General features: G+C 44.9%; 1 protein-coding gene across 4 annotated transcripts in view; it reads right to left on the minus strand.

Annotated features, from left to right (window-relative positions):
- ecel1 (endothelin converting enzyme-like 1) overlaps positions 1 to 14963 on the minus strand; it is a 106584-nt gene extending 91621 nt beyond the window's left edge. Inside the window, exons 1-2 of one of the 4 annotated variants that reach the window (XM_074680149.1) lie at positions 14813 to 14963; positions 1951 to 3105 (exon numbers count right to left, since the gene is read on the minus strand). In XM_074680149.1, coding sequence (XP_074536250.1) covers positions 1951 to 2805 — 855 coding nt within the window. In that variant the 5' untranslated portion in view covers positions 2806 to 3105; positions 14813 to 14963. Of the gene's footprint in view, positions 1 to 1950; positions 3139 to 3229; positions 3756 to 14461; positions 14545 to 14812 lie in introns of those variants that run through there. The other 3 variants (XM_074680148.1, XM_074680151.1, XM_074680150.1) reach the window with 3 other exon arrangements.
- Positions 14964 to 15305: the final 342 nt, after the last annotated feature.

Below are 15305 nucleotides of genomic sequence, written 5' to 3' on the forward strand. Positions count from 1 at the left end.
TTTTCAAAAGCAAACTGTGCTAACTGCACAAACTATAATGACACCATATCTTTGTTATTGCAGACGTCCAATTTGATGGAACCTGCTGTTAAAGAAATTGTTCAATTTGCAGATTCTGTGGCATGTGAGGCTCCTGCTGAAAACACAGACCAGCTTTGTTGTTTCCGCAGTTTGAATAAATACATTCATTTAATAATCAATCAACGGGCACCAGGTTTGTGTTCAGAGAAAGATGACCCTGTCCCCTGAGGACGGCAAAAAAAGTGAAATGCATCTTTTTGCCATTGCTCCAGAATATCAGAGAGAAATGTCACTGTGCAAAGCATGCGACCAGTCCAGTCTCCCCAAGCTCCAGCAACTGAAGAACTTGTTGGTATACCTCCATGTGTATAAACTTTGAGTGGTCCTGGTTTAATGGGAAAAAGAAATGAAAGGTCCGTCCAAGTCTCAGCCAACAGGTCACAGGTTTGGGTCTAATTTAATGTGCCTCATAGGTATCATCACTGTGCTTACACACTGCAAGGGAAAAAAACAGACTACATCTACACAGAACCTGCGCATTACTGAACACAGTGAATGGAAGTCTTCACTCATGAAATAAATACAGTGGTTCAGTTCTAAAGATGCCATGAGAAGATCTGTTTTAACTGGACTGCAGCGCCACCTTCTGGCTCAGAGTCTCACACACACTGTTGTAATGACTTTCAGAGAGGTGTGTGTTTGTTTTAGAATTAAATGGAGATCTGATCCAAACAAATTTTCTTTGTTGAAGACATCTTTTTACTGGATACAACACACAGAGGCAAGGTATTTATCAGTACAGTTACGTAGAGCTACAGTTTGAAACGTGACATCAGGCAAACGTTGTAGCAACCGTCTATATGTATCGCTATAAGCAGCCCGGTGCTCTAAAGTATCTGAAGGCTAACGAGACAACAAGCTAACACTGTCAGTTTGTATGTAGTTTAGTAGCTGTCTATATTTAGCTCAGCTGGAAGCCCGGTGCTCTGAGACATGTCTGTAATGTGTAACGTTAGTGAATCCTGGTCATGTCCTGCCAGTCATCTACCAATCAGAGCTAACGTAACCTCACTCTTCATTTTATTGATAGACTCTCAAGTTTGAACAAACCACTGCAGAATAACTGCTGCACGGGGGTTGGAGTGAGCACCAGGCTACAACGTCTGCTTAATGTCACGTTTCAAACCATAGCGCCACCTAACTGTACTGATAAATACCTTACCTCGGCACACTGTATCCAGTAAAAAGTTGTCTTGAACAAAGAAAGGTTGTTTGGATCAGATCTCCATTTAATTCCAAAACAAACACACACCTGGCTAAAAGTCATTTACAACAGTGTGTGTGAGACTCCAGGCCAGAAGGTGGCGCTGCAGTCCACGTGTCTCCTTACAGCATCTTTAAAGACACCTTTTTTCAATTGAAATTCTGAGAAAACCATTGAAACTATGGGCTGTTTGTACTTTTGTCTTTAAGTCCAGTCACTAAGATCTGTGTTTGAAATGTAAATCTGAGGACAGCTCTGGCATGCCTTTGTTACACTTCTCAATAAACTCACACACGCTCCCGTAAGGCTCGAGGAAATGGCCACTTTGAGGACCATCATAAGTTTTTCTTTACAGTTTACATTTTTCAGACATTCTTTTTGGAAACATAATCCTCAGACTTTACACTCCTCAACCATTATAGCTCCGCCTCAGTCGTCTGTTCCCAATGCACAAACTAATATTTGCCAAGCAGTGGAGTTGCCCCCTGCTGGCTGCTCAAAGAATGCAGGTTTAAGGTGCACGAGCTATGATTTCAGTTTTCCAAGCATGTGGCTCACACACACACACACACACACACACACACACACACACACACACACACACACACACACACACACACACACACACACACACACACACACACACACACACACGCCATCCTTACCCTGATGGCGTTCCTTGAGGAGTTTTTGTCGTCTACGTTCACGGTCAGGGAGAAGAAGACAGCAGTGCTGTACACCCCCTGTGTCCTGTACAGCATCTCATTGAAATCCGGCCTCTGGGGGGCACCTTCCCTCTCCCACCCAGCAGCTCCAGGAGGGGCCCCCACCAGGTCCCAGCCCCCACAGCTGTCAATCACCTCTGTCATGGGGTCTGAGCCCAGCTTGTCAATCTCCTGGATGTTGACACAGGAACGGTAGAACTCCTTCACCTTCCGCTCCGCTGAGCTGGGCCCATACCTTCGAATGGGCTCCAGCAGGAGGCGCTGCAGCTTCTCCTCGTTGTGTTCTCCGATGGCGGTGATGATACCGTAGCTGAGTTTGTCCTCCGGGATGCCGTGGCGCCTTAACCATCCGCCGCATGCAAAGGAGTAAAAGTCCGTGCAGGGCTGAATGGTTGGGTCGATGTTGGACTGCACGAACCGAGCCGCCCGCAGCAGGGAGCGCTTACGCTGGCAGTCTTGTCGGCACTGCGGGTCCTGCTGGTCCAGAGAAATGTACTTAAGCGCCAGCATGCTTCCCAAGATGACGCACATGCCCGCTGCGAAAACCAGCGCAGAGAGGAGGCAGATCTCCCTGCGGCTCCATCGAGGAAGTCCTCCGCTGCTGCTGGTGCTGCTCAGGTCTCTGTTCCGACCGTTAGACCAGGTCCCTCCTCGGCCACGCCCCACATGACGGTCCAGACTGCCCCCCAGGTGGAGAGTCATGCCATTGCTGAGGATGTCGCTGCTGTAGCGGCCACCATATTTGACTTCCTGGAATTCATCATAGTGGGCTGTTAGAGAGTAGGTCTTCTCCATGACACCGAGCTGTGAGTGCGGGAGACGCAGCTGATCTGATAGGGGCTGTTTCTGTTTTAACGAACGTCCATGAGTGCTCCTGCTGAGAGAAACACGTGGACTAAGCTCTGAAGTGATGTCAAAACCCTGCTGGCTCTTTTCTCCAAAGTGCCCTTTATTCCACTCAAATCAGAATCCAGAAAAGCAAAGGGGTCCCATCATGCAGGGGAGATCTCACGGGTCCTGCTCTCATCCTCTTTCTCTCTGCTCCCTTTCCATTTGCTCTCCTCTCCTCGCTCCCTCCAACCAGTTACAGGTCACCTGTCGATAAAAATAGAAATGAGGTGGGGAGGGCTGTGAGTGGGGAGTGAGAGATAGGAAATTGAAACCGTGATTACAACAGCAGTAGCTGACAAAAAGCCTGTGTTTTGGCACTTTCCCCCACTTTGTCTGCTGGTGTTGTTTGTGGGCTAAAGCTGCTGGATTGATCACCGATAGTCATCCCTCAGGGAGACGGTGTCCCGGAGCGACGCCGGGCTTCGGATGGATCAATGTGGAGACAGGCAGAGAGAGGAGCATCAGCTGGCTATGGAGAGGTGTTACAATCGCTCTAACTTCACTGGTGTCAGCGCCAAATTGATGTAAAACTTTTTATTATCTGAGACGGACAGGAGAGGATTCATGACCTGGGTCTCACAAAGCTAAAGAAAGCAGCAGCTCAGGGGGTGGAGGATGATCCTTGTGGAGATTTTAGAGGGATAAGAAGACATCAGGATACAAGCAGCTGCTGTAAATCTTATGAGCACAAACCCTCCAGAGCTCTGAGAGCAGCTGAACACTGTGGACTTATTACTGTCTGTGCTCTGCAGCCACATCCCTCTGAAGCAGGGAGGATCAGAGGCTGTACCGCTGTCGTCATGTGATCCTGATTGTGTTGATTTGAGGTAGCTGATCATTTTCATCAGTCTCCTTTTTCTAATTCACTGAGGAAAAATGGACTAAACTTCACTTTAAGTCTCTTCTACCACTCAATATATACACTGAGGTTAGAGGAGCTCATAAAACAGATTTGGTCTAAATGTCTCATTTCTCTGTCAGTAAAAAAGGTGGGGCGGGACTCAAACACCAAAGTCTGCTCATAGCCCCACCCCCTACAAGCCCCCAGCGAGCTGACCTATCAGAGGGAAGGGGGTTCGTAGAGTGGGAGCCTTAAAGAGACAGCAGCCAGTTTTAGTTTTTAGTTTAGCTTAGTTTAGTTTTGGTCACTTTGAACATAAAACTGATCTACACAATAAAGAGAAAATGAAGAAATGTTGTGTCAATGCTATTTCTGCATCAACACCAAACAGTAAACAGCAACAAAACATGGAAAAAGAAATCAACATAACAAATAACAAATAACAAAACATGAGCGAAAAGGTGTAGGCTGAAGCCTTTGCTTATTTCACCTACCCTTTTCAAACTCATTTTCTACTCAGCTTCCTTTAGATTTATGTAGGACAGTAAGGTTTACATAACTAAATACTCATTAATCAGAAATCGACCCTTTGTCAATCCAAAATCTCAGACACGCTATGATTTCACACACCATTTCTGTAATCTGCAATCACCTTTTACCATATGTTTGACATTCTTTTATTTCTGTGTCTAATCCATTCATAGACTAACTCCATACACTGAAACACATCTTTCTCTAACATTCGCTCTGCTCTTTGGTTTAACAATCATACAACTCCCTCTGAGTTCATACTCACACTCTCTGATCTTAAAATACCCCTGGATACAATCTGGTAGCGTTTCATTGTATGCTCTGTACATCAGTGGGCAAAAGGAAAGGATTCAACCAGAGGATGAAATATGGGTTTTCAAAAACATCAGTGAGTGACAGTTTATTTTCAGCTGGAAATCATGAAAGGTTTATACAGAGGAGGACCACTGTGACAGAGTAAAAACTAAACACAAGCACAGCACCCAACATTACAAACTGGTAGGGTTTCCAACCGTCCCATATTAGCCGGGACGTCCCGTATTTGTGCCAAAAGAGGCGCGTCCCGTACGGGACATTGTTTGTCCCGGCCTCAGAGGTAAAGGCAAGATGCATATATTTTTCCTCTCTGTGTGCTATGCATTGTGTGTCTGGCTGCCTGCCATGGCCGTGCTAACAGTCGTGTGACCCAGTCCCAGTGCGTGCGCACTGTACTGTGTAGCGAGCGTAGACTGTACGGTAGCGAGAGACTACCTACCTACCTCTGAATTTCCTGAGGGAACCCTCCCAAAGGATTAATTAAGTTCCTATCTAATCTAATCTAATCTACCTTTTCACTGAGCTGAATCTGTGTTATGGTTTGGTAAGGAGCTGAAGGTCAATACCTGAGCTCCACCTGAGGATCCCTGCTGCACAGACTCAAGCCAGGATCGTCAGCACCCTGCTCAGGGGTGTTTTTAGCTTCGTTCTTCACTCTGCAGAGCTGGATATGCATCATTTATCTTTACATCCAACTGTCAGAGTCTACCTCTGATAGCCCCGAGAAGAGTCCCTGCCAAAAACACCTCACTGGCTACTTTCACATGCAGTCAATATTGGGGTTAAGGTCAATACTCTGGTTTCTGGAACATTCAGAATAACCTGTTGACAAGCGTGAGCTAACAGTGTTATTCTTGTTGACATCATATCCATATCAAAACAGAGACACGCAGACAACAACTACTGACCCACCACCAGTACTTCACACTGTTATTTCCACAATAATCAAAGGCGAGAATGTGAAGAAATTTGAAATTTCATTTTGCTTTTTTTTACAACTAAGACTTCCTGTACTTAAAAGACCAAGATTCCTGGCAAACAGAACATGTACGGAGTACATGAATGCAGGGTAATGTTCCTTTGGATGGGGATGTCCTACAATCCCCAGAATGCCTGACCAAATATTTAGGTTGGAAAAGGAGGAACCCAGGGGGGATCTTCTGGTTTTTAAAAACAGGAATACGAGTATATTCTGTTTTTAAAAAGAGTTATTGGTATTTACATGGCCGTGCTCAACCAGGCTATTGCTAATACTCAGAATATGAAAGGGTTAATTACTGCATGGAAACGTGGTCACTGTCTCATACTTAGATCGCAAAAAAAACAAAATCCAAGCGGGTTTATGTCTTACCCCAAACCATTAGACTAAGACCTGTCAGGTGGTTGAGGTTGGAATCCAATCCAATCCAATCAGACAGATTTTGCAGGAACGAAAACATGAAGACTGTTTGGATCTCAGTTTCTCATTGTGTAGGGTCAGCCACCAGAAAGTAATGCTTCATGCCATCACCCTTAATAGTTACTAAGATAGTGCTGACATGTCCTGACTGCTGTGATTGCATCGGTAGGGATTAACCCTGTTTCCACCAAGCAGTCTGATTTAGATCAGAACAGTTTGGTACAGGTTGGATCAGTTAAGCTTGGTCCTGTTTGCCCCCTCGTGGTAGGCGGGGTGTAATCCAGATGCCAATAGCCACATCAGTTCAGTGTTAGCGTGACACCATAGCAGCATGACAGTGTGCCCTACTTATAAACCCAACGAAGAAGAAGAAAAACATGACACAGTAAACAAAGATCAGCGATGAAGACATCCAGCAGCTCTTCTTCTCTGTGATCGTCATGTGTCTCTTTGTTACAAAGAACAATCAAGCTTTGTTTCAGAGAAGGCTGTGAGCCACCAGGAGAAATACAGCAGCTGCTGTCACACAGGAAGTGACCATTCTTTCAGCCAATCAGCAGACTGCAGAGTTTCTAGCTCCACCTTCTGAGATCAGATTGGATTAGTCTGGTACTCCAACAGAAGGGTATCAGAAAGTTGGACGGCTCATCTTGGTTATTTGGGGACCTGTCCCAAGATTAGTCAGTGGAAACCTTGTCTAATGCCCGCTGCGCTGAGATGACGCAAACTGAAGCGCTCGGTGGAAACAGGGCTTTTTAGGACTTCCTCTCAGGTGTAGCTGAAGGTGTGTCCACTGCCCTCTGTAGGGCTGCTCTTGACATGGGTCCTCAGTCTCAGTGAGCTCTCAGTACAGGTGCATTTTCTTCAGCATGAAGAGAAACTGAGAGATGATGCAGGTGGAAGATGGCAGCGAGGATTATGATATCTTATCTTTTAATAATATCTTGTAATATTTATCCGTCAGTCGTCTGTATCAGTGTGAGCAAAGACTCCTGTCAGCTGTTTGATATCACATCAACTCCTCTGTCAAATACACGCACCATCCATCCTCCATCTTTAACTCTCCGGATCCCCCCTTCATCAAGATGAGTTTCAGGAGAAGTCTGTGAGTTTGATCAGAGGTGAATGTTTGTACTGGAGAAGCGTCTGTGCTTCAGTCTAACTGAGTGAAGCCCTCTGCAGTTTGGCTGTAAATCAGTCTGATTGTCTGCTAAACGTACCAGCCAGAAATTAATCTGATCGTTCTTCAGCTGAATGGACACCACAGCTATATGACACAAGGCTCTCATTCAAAGCTTCAGAGAGGAGCTTTAGGCTACGTCCTGATGTAGTGTGGTGTCTTGGAAACCGAAATATATTTTGAATGCCTACGCCTGTCATTCACTCTAAAACTTTGGAAAACTCTGGTTTCATGGTTTTGTGTAGATGCCAGTAAACAGAGCTCTTGGTTCTCAAACGTCACAGCTGAATGGCAGGGTCTCATTGTGATCGGCTGACAGGGGTGTTACGTCTGGAAAACACTGACCTATATGGGTTTGGCGTGCTTCAAGACGCACTTAACTTTATGGCAGATTTTCCCGCTGCATGTGGACAAAAGCATTTTAAAAAACAAATGAGGGGGGTAATTTGTTTTTGACAATTCCCGGCTGCATGTGAACAAGTGACAACCTGTGTTCTAAGAGTATGAGATAATGCTGAAGCTCTAAAACCTGCTGTTCGTCCAGTGTTTGCTCGAGACTGGCTCCAGAAGATCAGGAAGTCACAAACACAGCTAAAAAAAAGCTGTTTTCACAGCAGAAATTAACCCATTTACAGCCTGGTTCAAAAAACATCTCCTGTCTGAGTCTCTAATTTCTCCATCAGCACACACTGTACGGGGGGGAATTTATAACTAGGCTGTACAGAAGATATTAGGATCACAAGCTCATCCAATCAGAGGCACAGCTTAGGGTCACGTGACCAACAGGTGCCTTGTAGCTGTATGCAAAGCCTTTCCCACTACCAATATGGCCGCTATAGCCGATGTGCTTCATTTTCTGTTTCAGAAACAGACGGTTGACGACGAGGGCCTACCTCCATGTTTTATACAGTCTGTGTGTGTGAACAAGGCCTGAGTTTCACTGTGTGCTGCAGTTCACGCCCAGCTCCTGCTAACTGTCAAACCTTCACTCACTGGGACTTTGGAAAAAGGCGGTTCCCAGAGCATTTTGTTAAATGCATCAAATGATAACAAGCTTTAAAACTGCAACCCAGAAATAATCCATTTCCCTGCAACAGAAGCCACAGTAATCATTCCAGTTTGCTTCATAATCAATTAAAATGTCCTGATTACAGATTTAGTTTTAATTGCCCTCACTGAGAGCTTCATGATGCATGGGTTTGAAGATTATTTCCAGGGTTTGTATGCCTTCAGGGGGAGACATGAGAGCAATGAGTGTCAGACTCATTAAAGGGAGGAGTGACATGTGGCAAAGGGCCGAGTTCAGCTGGGAGGGCGCCATTGAGCCCCGCTGCCGCCCTACAGGGGGCGCACTCCTTGGCATCCATATGACGGTCAACCTTTTCACTTTACAAGCATACAGGTCGAAGGATTTCAACCCGTCCTCCCGTCCCAGCAGGTGGAAAAGCTGCTGCCCCTTTAACTCACCGCTTCAACCAGCGTGGTCTCTGCTGAACCATCACACACACTCAAAGCAGTCCCTCTTTCTTCATCTCTTTTTCAAACCCACACACCCTTTCTCCTGACTCAAAACTCCTAGAGCCCTGTAATAAATTATGATACACACACACAAACACTCACATACACACACAGTCGCACACTCTGAGTGGACACCCATTGTATGGCTAATGGATTGGATCTTGTGGGTACCATCACAGGCTGAGGCATGTGTGATGAATGGCTATTTAGTGAACATGACAGGGCCTAATATCTGAGTCTCACTCACTCACTCACACACACACACACACACACACACACACACACACACACACACACACACACACACACACACACACACACACACACACAAATGCATGGATGCTTAAATGTATCAGAAACACAGCCCTGGTGATACATAGCACTGTGTCAGATGTAAAGCGTTTCCATACATCTTTCAGCAACAGACAATGACTAATTCAATTAGGGCAGGGTTCTCAAGATGTGGTGAGAGGACCTTCAGGGGTCTCACACATGGTATTAACCGTCCATAGCAAACTATCATGGTCATACGAAGCACACACAGAACCAACCAAATCTATTCCTCTGAGGAGATAGAGTGACGTTAAATCACACATTTTACTGACAGTTGAACTTTGACCTAATACATCAAGTTCATGTCACTCTGTGATAGAAATGTTCCGTCTTTCTCAGACCATACTGTCTCACTGTTGAACACATTCTTACATTTGTTAAGCAACAGTCCAGCTCACAAGTGATTCTGTAATGAGGGGAACATTTCAAGTCCATGGGTTATACTTATCAATTTTACTAAACATTAATTTCAAACAATGATCTATTTTACAGTGGGTCATTGGCTGATATTTCACTTCATCTGATACAGGAAGTTAACAGATTCATCATTTCTTTAGCAGAAAATGCTAATCGTGCTGGAATCTGAAGTTTTCGTGCTGTCTGATTTCTCAAATGTCAAGTTTACTCTTCAAAATTCACACTAGAAAACATGTTTGTGTTTGTTATTTTCAGCATTTTTTGTTAAAAATAATCATTAAAACATGACAGAGGTGTTTTAAAAGCTATTTAAATCATTAATTTAGATATAATTATTCACTTTGTGTGTGTCTGAGAAATCTGTATCAGCTGTGTTACCCATTGAAAAAACCCTATAAATCAACAATGGTTTGCTCCAAAGTCACATGACCCCAATCAGCTGAGGTCCCATCCTTTTTGGTGTGAACCTTGAAGAAAGTGTGTCATGTTTCAGCTCCTCCTCATCAATATTTGATCAGAATGATTGTCTGTACATGGGGCGCATTAACTGTTCATCAGCTGTGTTACCAACATGTTCTGCTCTTCTTACTATAGATGCTATAAAGAGCAAACTGTGAAGAAAAGGAGCAGAAATATGAGCTGATGGAGGTCAGGTGGTGCCATGTTCAAGGGACAAAAAAAGGAGGAAATGTGGACTGTGTTAGCATCACTAAATGTAGAGTTGGAGAGACAGGTTTCTCTCTTCTTGTCCTGTCAGCTGGTTACTGGGATTTTTGAGCCAGAATCCTTTTACATTTTCTCTGAACTGTGATATAAATGATGAGGGACCTTTCTAGGGGGCGTAGTCTGACAGAGAAATGTTGAATAACTCTAAATTCAGGATAAGATGGATTTATGTTGAAAAAATAGTCACAACTTTTGTCCATAACACAGTTGACAAAATAATGCACCATTTTTTATCACTTCAATATTGAAGAATTCATTAGAGCTTAAGCATGAATTTAGATCATTCCAGGTATCAACTTTGCAAACAAAAAGAATATGAAGCAGAAAAAGCACAGATTGTTTTATTTTGTAAACTTGAAATATTCCCCTAATCATAGAATCACTGTCACACAGCTGCATGACCACTACACTTCCTGCAGGGATGGGTCATGGTTTTTCAATATGTAGAATATTCTATTTATTATTATTATTGTTATTATTATTATTATTATTATCATTATATTATTAAGAAGAAGAAGAAGACAAAGCAGAATATGCACTTAAATTCATTTGTCCTGTCAGACGCTGGCTTTAGTGCATCCCAAAGTTGTTTGTTAGCCTCATTACACAACAGAAGAAGAAGAGTGATACCTGCATCAAGTAACAAAAGAAGGAATCATTAACAAAGGTGGCTGGTAATATGTGTGTAGAACTGTGAGATTCTACGGTGGCAAATCACATTCACTGAAAAAAAACCTCAAAACTTCCTGTTTTACAACATTTTGGTAATAGAAAGGTTAAGCTCTTTTCATTCAGACGAGTTTTTAAAACACTAAGTTTAAGCTGTACACAGAATGAAAATGTCTGGTTGTTCTGTGTTGTATTTCCAAACAATCCTACAGCATGGAGTCAGCTCCACTTCTGACCGTTACAGAGACACAGGTGTTCTGGAGTAAAGAGTGGCCGTGGCAACTGGTGACTCTCAGCTGAACGTGTCAGGTGTTGTTAGCTGAGAAGACACCAGCGAAGTCTGCTGCTGTGTTATTAAATGTTTCTTCTTTATCCAACCTCAGGTAACCAGGTTAGACTTCAAATCAATAACATTAACTGCTGATATTCTAAATCCAGCTTTTCTTTGGGGTTTTTAATGAAAAGTTTGTTTCAGGCTGAGGTTATGTGACTCATTTACCATCCATCAAAATGTTAATTAGGTAAAAAGTGCATTTTTGATGTTGAAGACCCTCATGCTGCTTGGCCACCCATCAAAGCTTGTCAGATTTGTTTTACATTCTGAATTCCTGTTTTTATAAGATAGTTACGTCGTAAAAACAGCAGGATTTTTTTTTCAAGTGAATGCAACACGCCACAGTAAGATCCAGAGACAGAGAAAATTGTGGTAAAATGTCACTGAACTTATTCATTGCTGTGTCACAGAAACACCAACATAAAGTCGACCAATCAGAAGGGACTCTGTGGAGTCCAGTGATGGCGGCTCTTAAAGGGGGAAAGTAATGAGCAAGAGAGACCCAAGCCGCTTGTGCACCACGCTGTGAACAGGATGATTTCTGCAGTAATAAAAGTGTGTTAATTCAGTCTCCTAGTGGACACTTGGGGAACAGCATTTTTTTTTTTCACTTCCAAACTGACTCCATTTCTCTGCTGTGTCTGCTTTCTTTGACCAGGTGGTTACCCTGTGATAAACTCAAACTGGTGAGTGTCCTCAGAGGTGGGGTCTGTGTTCTTCTCATACCAGTGAGTGAGCTCAGACCAGGATCTGCCCCCTGAAACAGGACTTCCCTGGCCCTGTTTGTCACTGAACTCAGTTTGGTTCAGTTTTTCAGAAAGCCGTCCTTCTCTAGAGGAGATTTAAATGAGACAAGTAGAGTTTGGGGGAAATCTATCGCCTTTGATCCGTTCATTAACATCTCTTCTTCTGTAAGTCTGTGTTTCTCCTGCATCTGCAGACTTCTCCCTGAGTGGGATTTAAAGCAGCAGCTTTGAGAGCAGGAGACTTTGATAAAACTGGAGGTGGAGGTGCTGGATTAAGTCACCCTGTCTGCTGAAAGGAGAGATGAGAATTGACCAGAATCTATTGTAGATGCTTCAAGACAAAGCAACACGGTCTGATGAATTTATCAGGTGTTGAATGAGGGTCTTAAAAGTCTGGAGCTGCTGAAACTCTGGTGTAAGCAGGAGCAGAGGCAGGGGATGTGAGTGTGCTGCTGAGTGTTAACCTCTTTTTAATGTGTGAAGCGGTTTGCTGGGTGTTACTGTACGCTGTTTGTCACTGAAGGCCGAGTGGATCCGTCCGTTGTTCTCCTGACCGCTAATGATTAATCCACAAAGGGGATCGATGGCTGATCGATCGGCAGAGGCCTCTGACGGAGCAGGTTCACGTGGCTGTCCTGCAGATGGATCTCTGCATAAATGTAGGAGGTCAAACAGACAATCAGCTGAGCATAAAAACGTCTCAATCATTAGCTACGCTTGGAATGATGGTTGTTGTGGGAGTGAGCAGGGGATATCGTCCAGAGGGAGAGTGAATGTTTCACTGATGGCACAGAAATGCAAACTGAAGCAGGGAGTGTGGGGAGTCGTTTCCACAGAGGGGAAGCATTCAGAGCTCACAGGCTGCAGAGCTTTGGACATCAGCACATCAACACTTTAAGAGCGTCCCCCTGGTCCAAGAAAGCGCTCAGATTTGTTACAGCTGAGACATGAAGGCACCTGGGGGTCAACATCTTCCACTTGCAAAGACGCCAACGATTGCTGGAGGGCGCATTAAAATGACCATAAAAGGAGCCGTAAATACAAACCCTGGCTGTTATTCACTGCACAATCAATACGTTCAACCTCCTGGTCTGTAACCAGAGACGTAACCTGCCCAAACTGCTCCATGAAGTTTAACTGCACGGAAAGCCCTGACGTCCCTCACACTCAGCTCTGAACCACAGCAGCACTTTCTGTCTCCACCAAACTTCTTTTCCCAGCTGCAGCCCGTGATGATATTTGTTGGCAGCCAGGAATAAGAGCCCCCCTCTCCTTTTTTTTATCTCCTCAGAGCGGAGTTACGTCACCTGAAAGCTCCTCTAAAAATGGGTTTATTATCCCTCTAATCAAAGTGGTCACAGAGCCTGCCCCGAGAGCTTCACGGCGCTCAGAGGGTTCAGCGTGGGAGTCAAACCCCCTGAGCCTTATCGCCCACCGCCAGAGGCTGCAGCAGAGCGCTACGCTGTGTTTGTATGGACGACACATTTGGACACACAGCTCAGGGGACTGATACAGAACCAGGGGATGCTTCTTAGGCTTGTAGCAGAGCAGAAAGTCCTCACAGCTGGGCATGTGTGACACGCCACACTCCTGCAGTGGTTACACCAACATGTTGTGCTTTGACCTGTTCTGAGGAGCAGCAACTCTTCTCTCTGTGTTATTCAAACACACACTCACTGAGCATTAAGTGCTTACACACACACACACACACACACACACACACACACACACACACACACACACACACACACACACACACACACACACACTGTAACTCTATCAACCTTAACGACTCCCCAAAGCCACATTGTGGATGGAAAAGTTTGCAAATATGATTCAATTATGACAAATTCATAAATACAGACAATAATCAGAGCGTTGGATGAGCGCTTCCTGTGCGGCTGTGCGCCTTTCTCTGCGCATTCTCTGCGCATTCTCTGCGCATTCTCTGCGCATTCTCTGCCTTCTCAGAGATTTTACACTTTTGCAGCAATGGTATAAAAACACACCCTCACAGGGTGTTTTCTTCAACAGAGTCAAACGTTATTGTGAGTGTTTTCAGAGTCCGTACAGTCACACCAAGTGTGAAGCATCAGTCACTGAATACACTCCGCAGCGTTTCACGGACTCTGTGCGTGAGAGGAGCGCGCTCTCCAGACGCGCATCAGGGAGTTAAACCAGCTGAACGCGAGTACAGTGAGGGTGTGAAGGCTGAGGGAGACAGTATTTACGATCCTCCCTGAACTTCTGGGGCGGTTCTGAAACTCGTGATACGTAAAAAAAGACGCGGATCGGGGTGGTGCTGGTGCGCACAGACGGAAAACGCGGATGGTGAGCGCAAACATTTACTTCAATAAGGTTTTTCTGCCCATTGAGATTTTATTTATTAATTTATTTATTCTCCTGGCAAAACAGTCACAGGCAAAATGTAAACGATTTTAAATCTTGAATAATAAAATAAAACAATGCAGAACAGGTTTTCCAAATTTCCCCAAATTCTGCAATGAATGATTTCCCGGCTGAAAATCCGTCTCGCTGTTTACCCTCTTACCTGTGCTTTGAAAGGTGGTCAAAGGAAGCAGCCTATCTATGATCATCGAAACTTGTAGACTCCTGCATCAGCCCGCGATGAATTATCTCCCAGACCATGTGCGCCAAACACGAGCTGACACCTCACCAACGTGTCAGCGGCCGAGACGTGACTTTCAACTTAATCTCGCAGTTTTTAAATTCATCCACGCTGTCATTGACAACAAAAAAGCAAAACTTGTGATCATTAGATGCCTGCTGTGTCATACCTCCACAGAGCTCACCGTCAGGAGGAAGCGCAGCCTCAGCCCGCTCAGCAGAGGTGAGCCTGGGTTTCCCCCGAGCGAGGAAAAAACTTGAGCAGAGAGCTTACCTGTGGCGAATCGAGGACAATCCCCAGCGGGAATGTGAAGGTGCTTTAAGCTCTGAGTGTGTAAAGATAGAAGAGAGATCCACTTCAGCGGAGGTCCGAGCGGATTATCCCTTTTCCCCTCCGGAGATCATCACACACCGGGGTCCACACCGCGCTCTGCCGCCGCCGCAGCTCACAGCCTCCGATGTATGGAGGAGGAGGAGGAGGAGGAGGAGGAGGAGGGAGGGAGGGGAGAGAGAGGAGGAGAGGAGGGGATTCTTCATTAACAAGGTAAGCCACACACACACACACACACACACACACACACACACACACACACACACACAGACTGAGATAAAGATATTGAGCAGATGTGCCTCCATACACCCAGCAACTGTTCTTCTTATTCGTTGTTGTGGTGTTTGTTGTCCACTGGCTCAGTGCTGATGAGGCTGGACGCACATTTGGATCAGACCTGAGCTCAGAGCAGCTCTGCTTGGGGTGTGTGTTTTTG

The sequence above is a fragment of the Halichoeres trimaculatus genome, unplaced genomic scaffold (genome assembly GCF_033239565.1).
Source record: "Halichoeres trimaculatus isolate MK-OKI-2021-1 unplaced genomic scaffold, fHalTri1.1 fHalTri1_scaffold_9, whole genome shotgun sequence".
In the NCBI taxonomy this organism is placed as follows: Eukaryota; Metazoa; Chordata; class Actinopteri; order Labriformes; family Labridae; genus Halichoeres; species Halichoeres trimaculatus.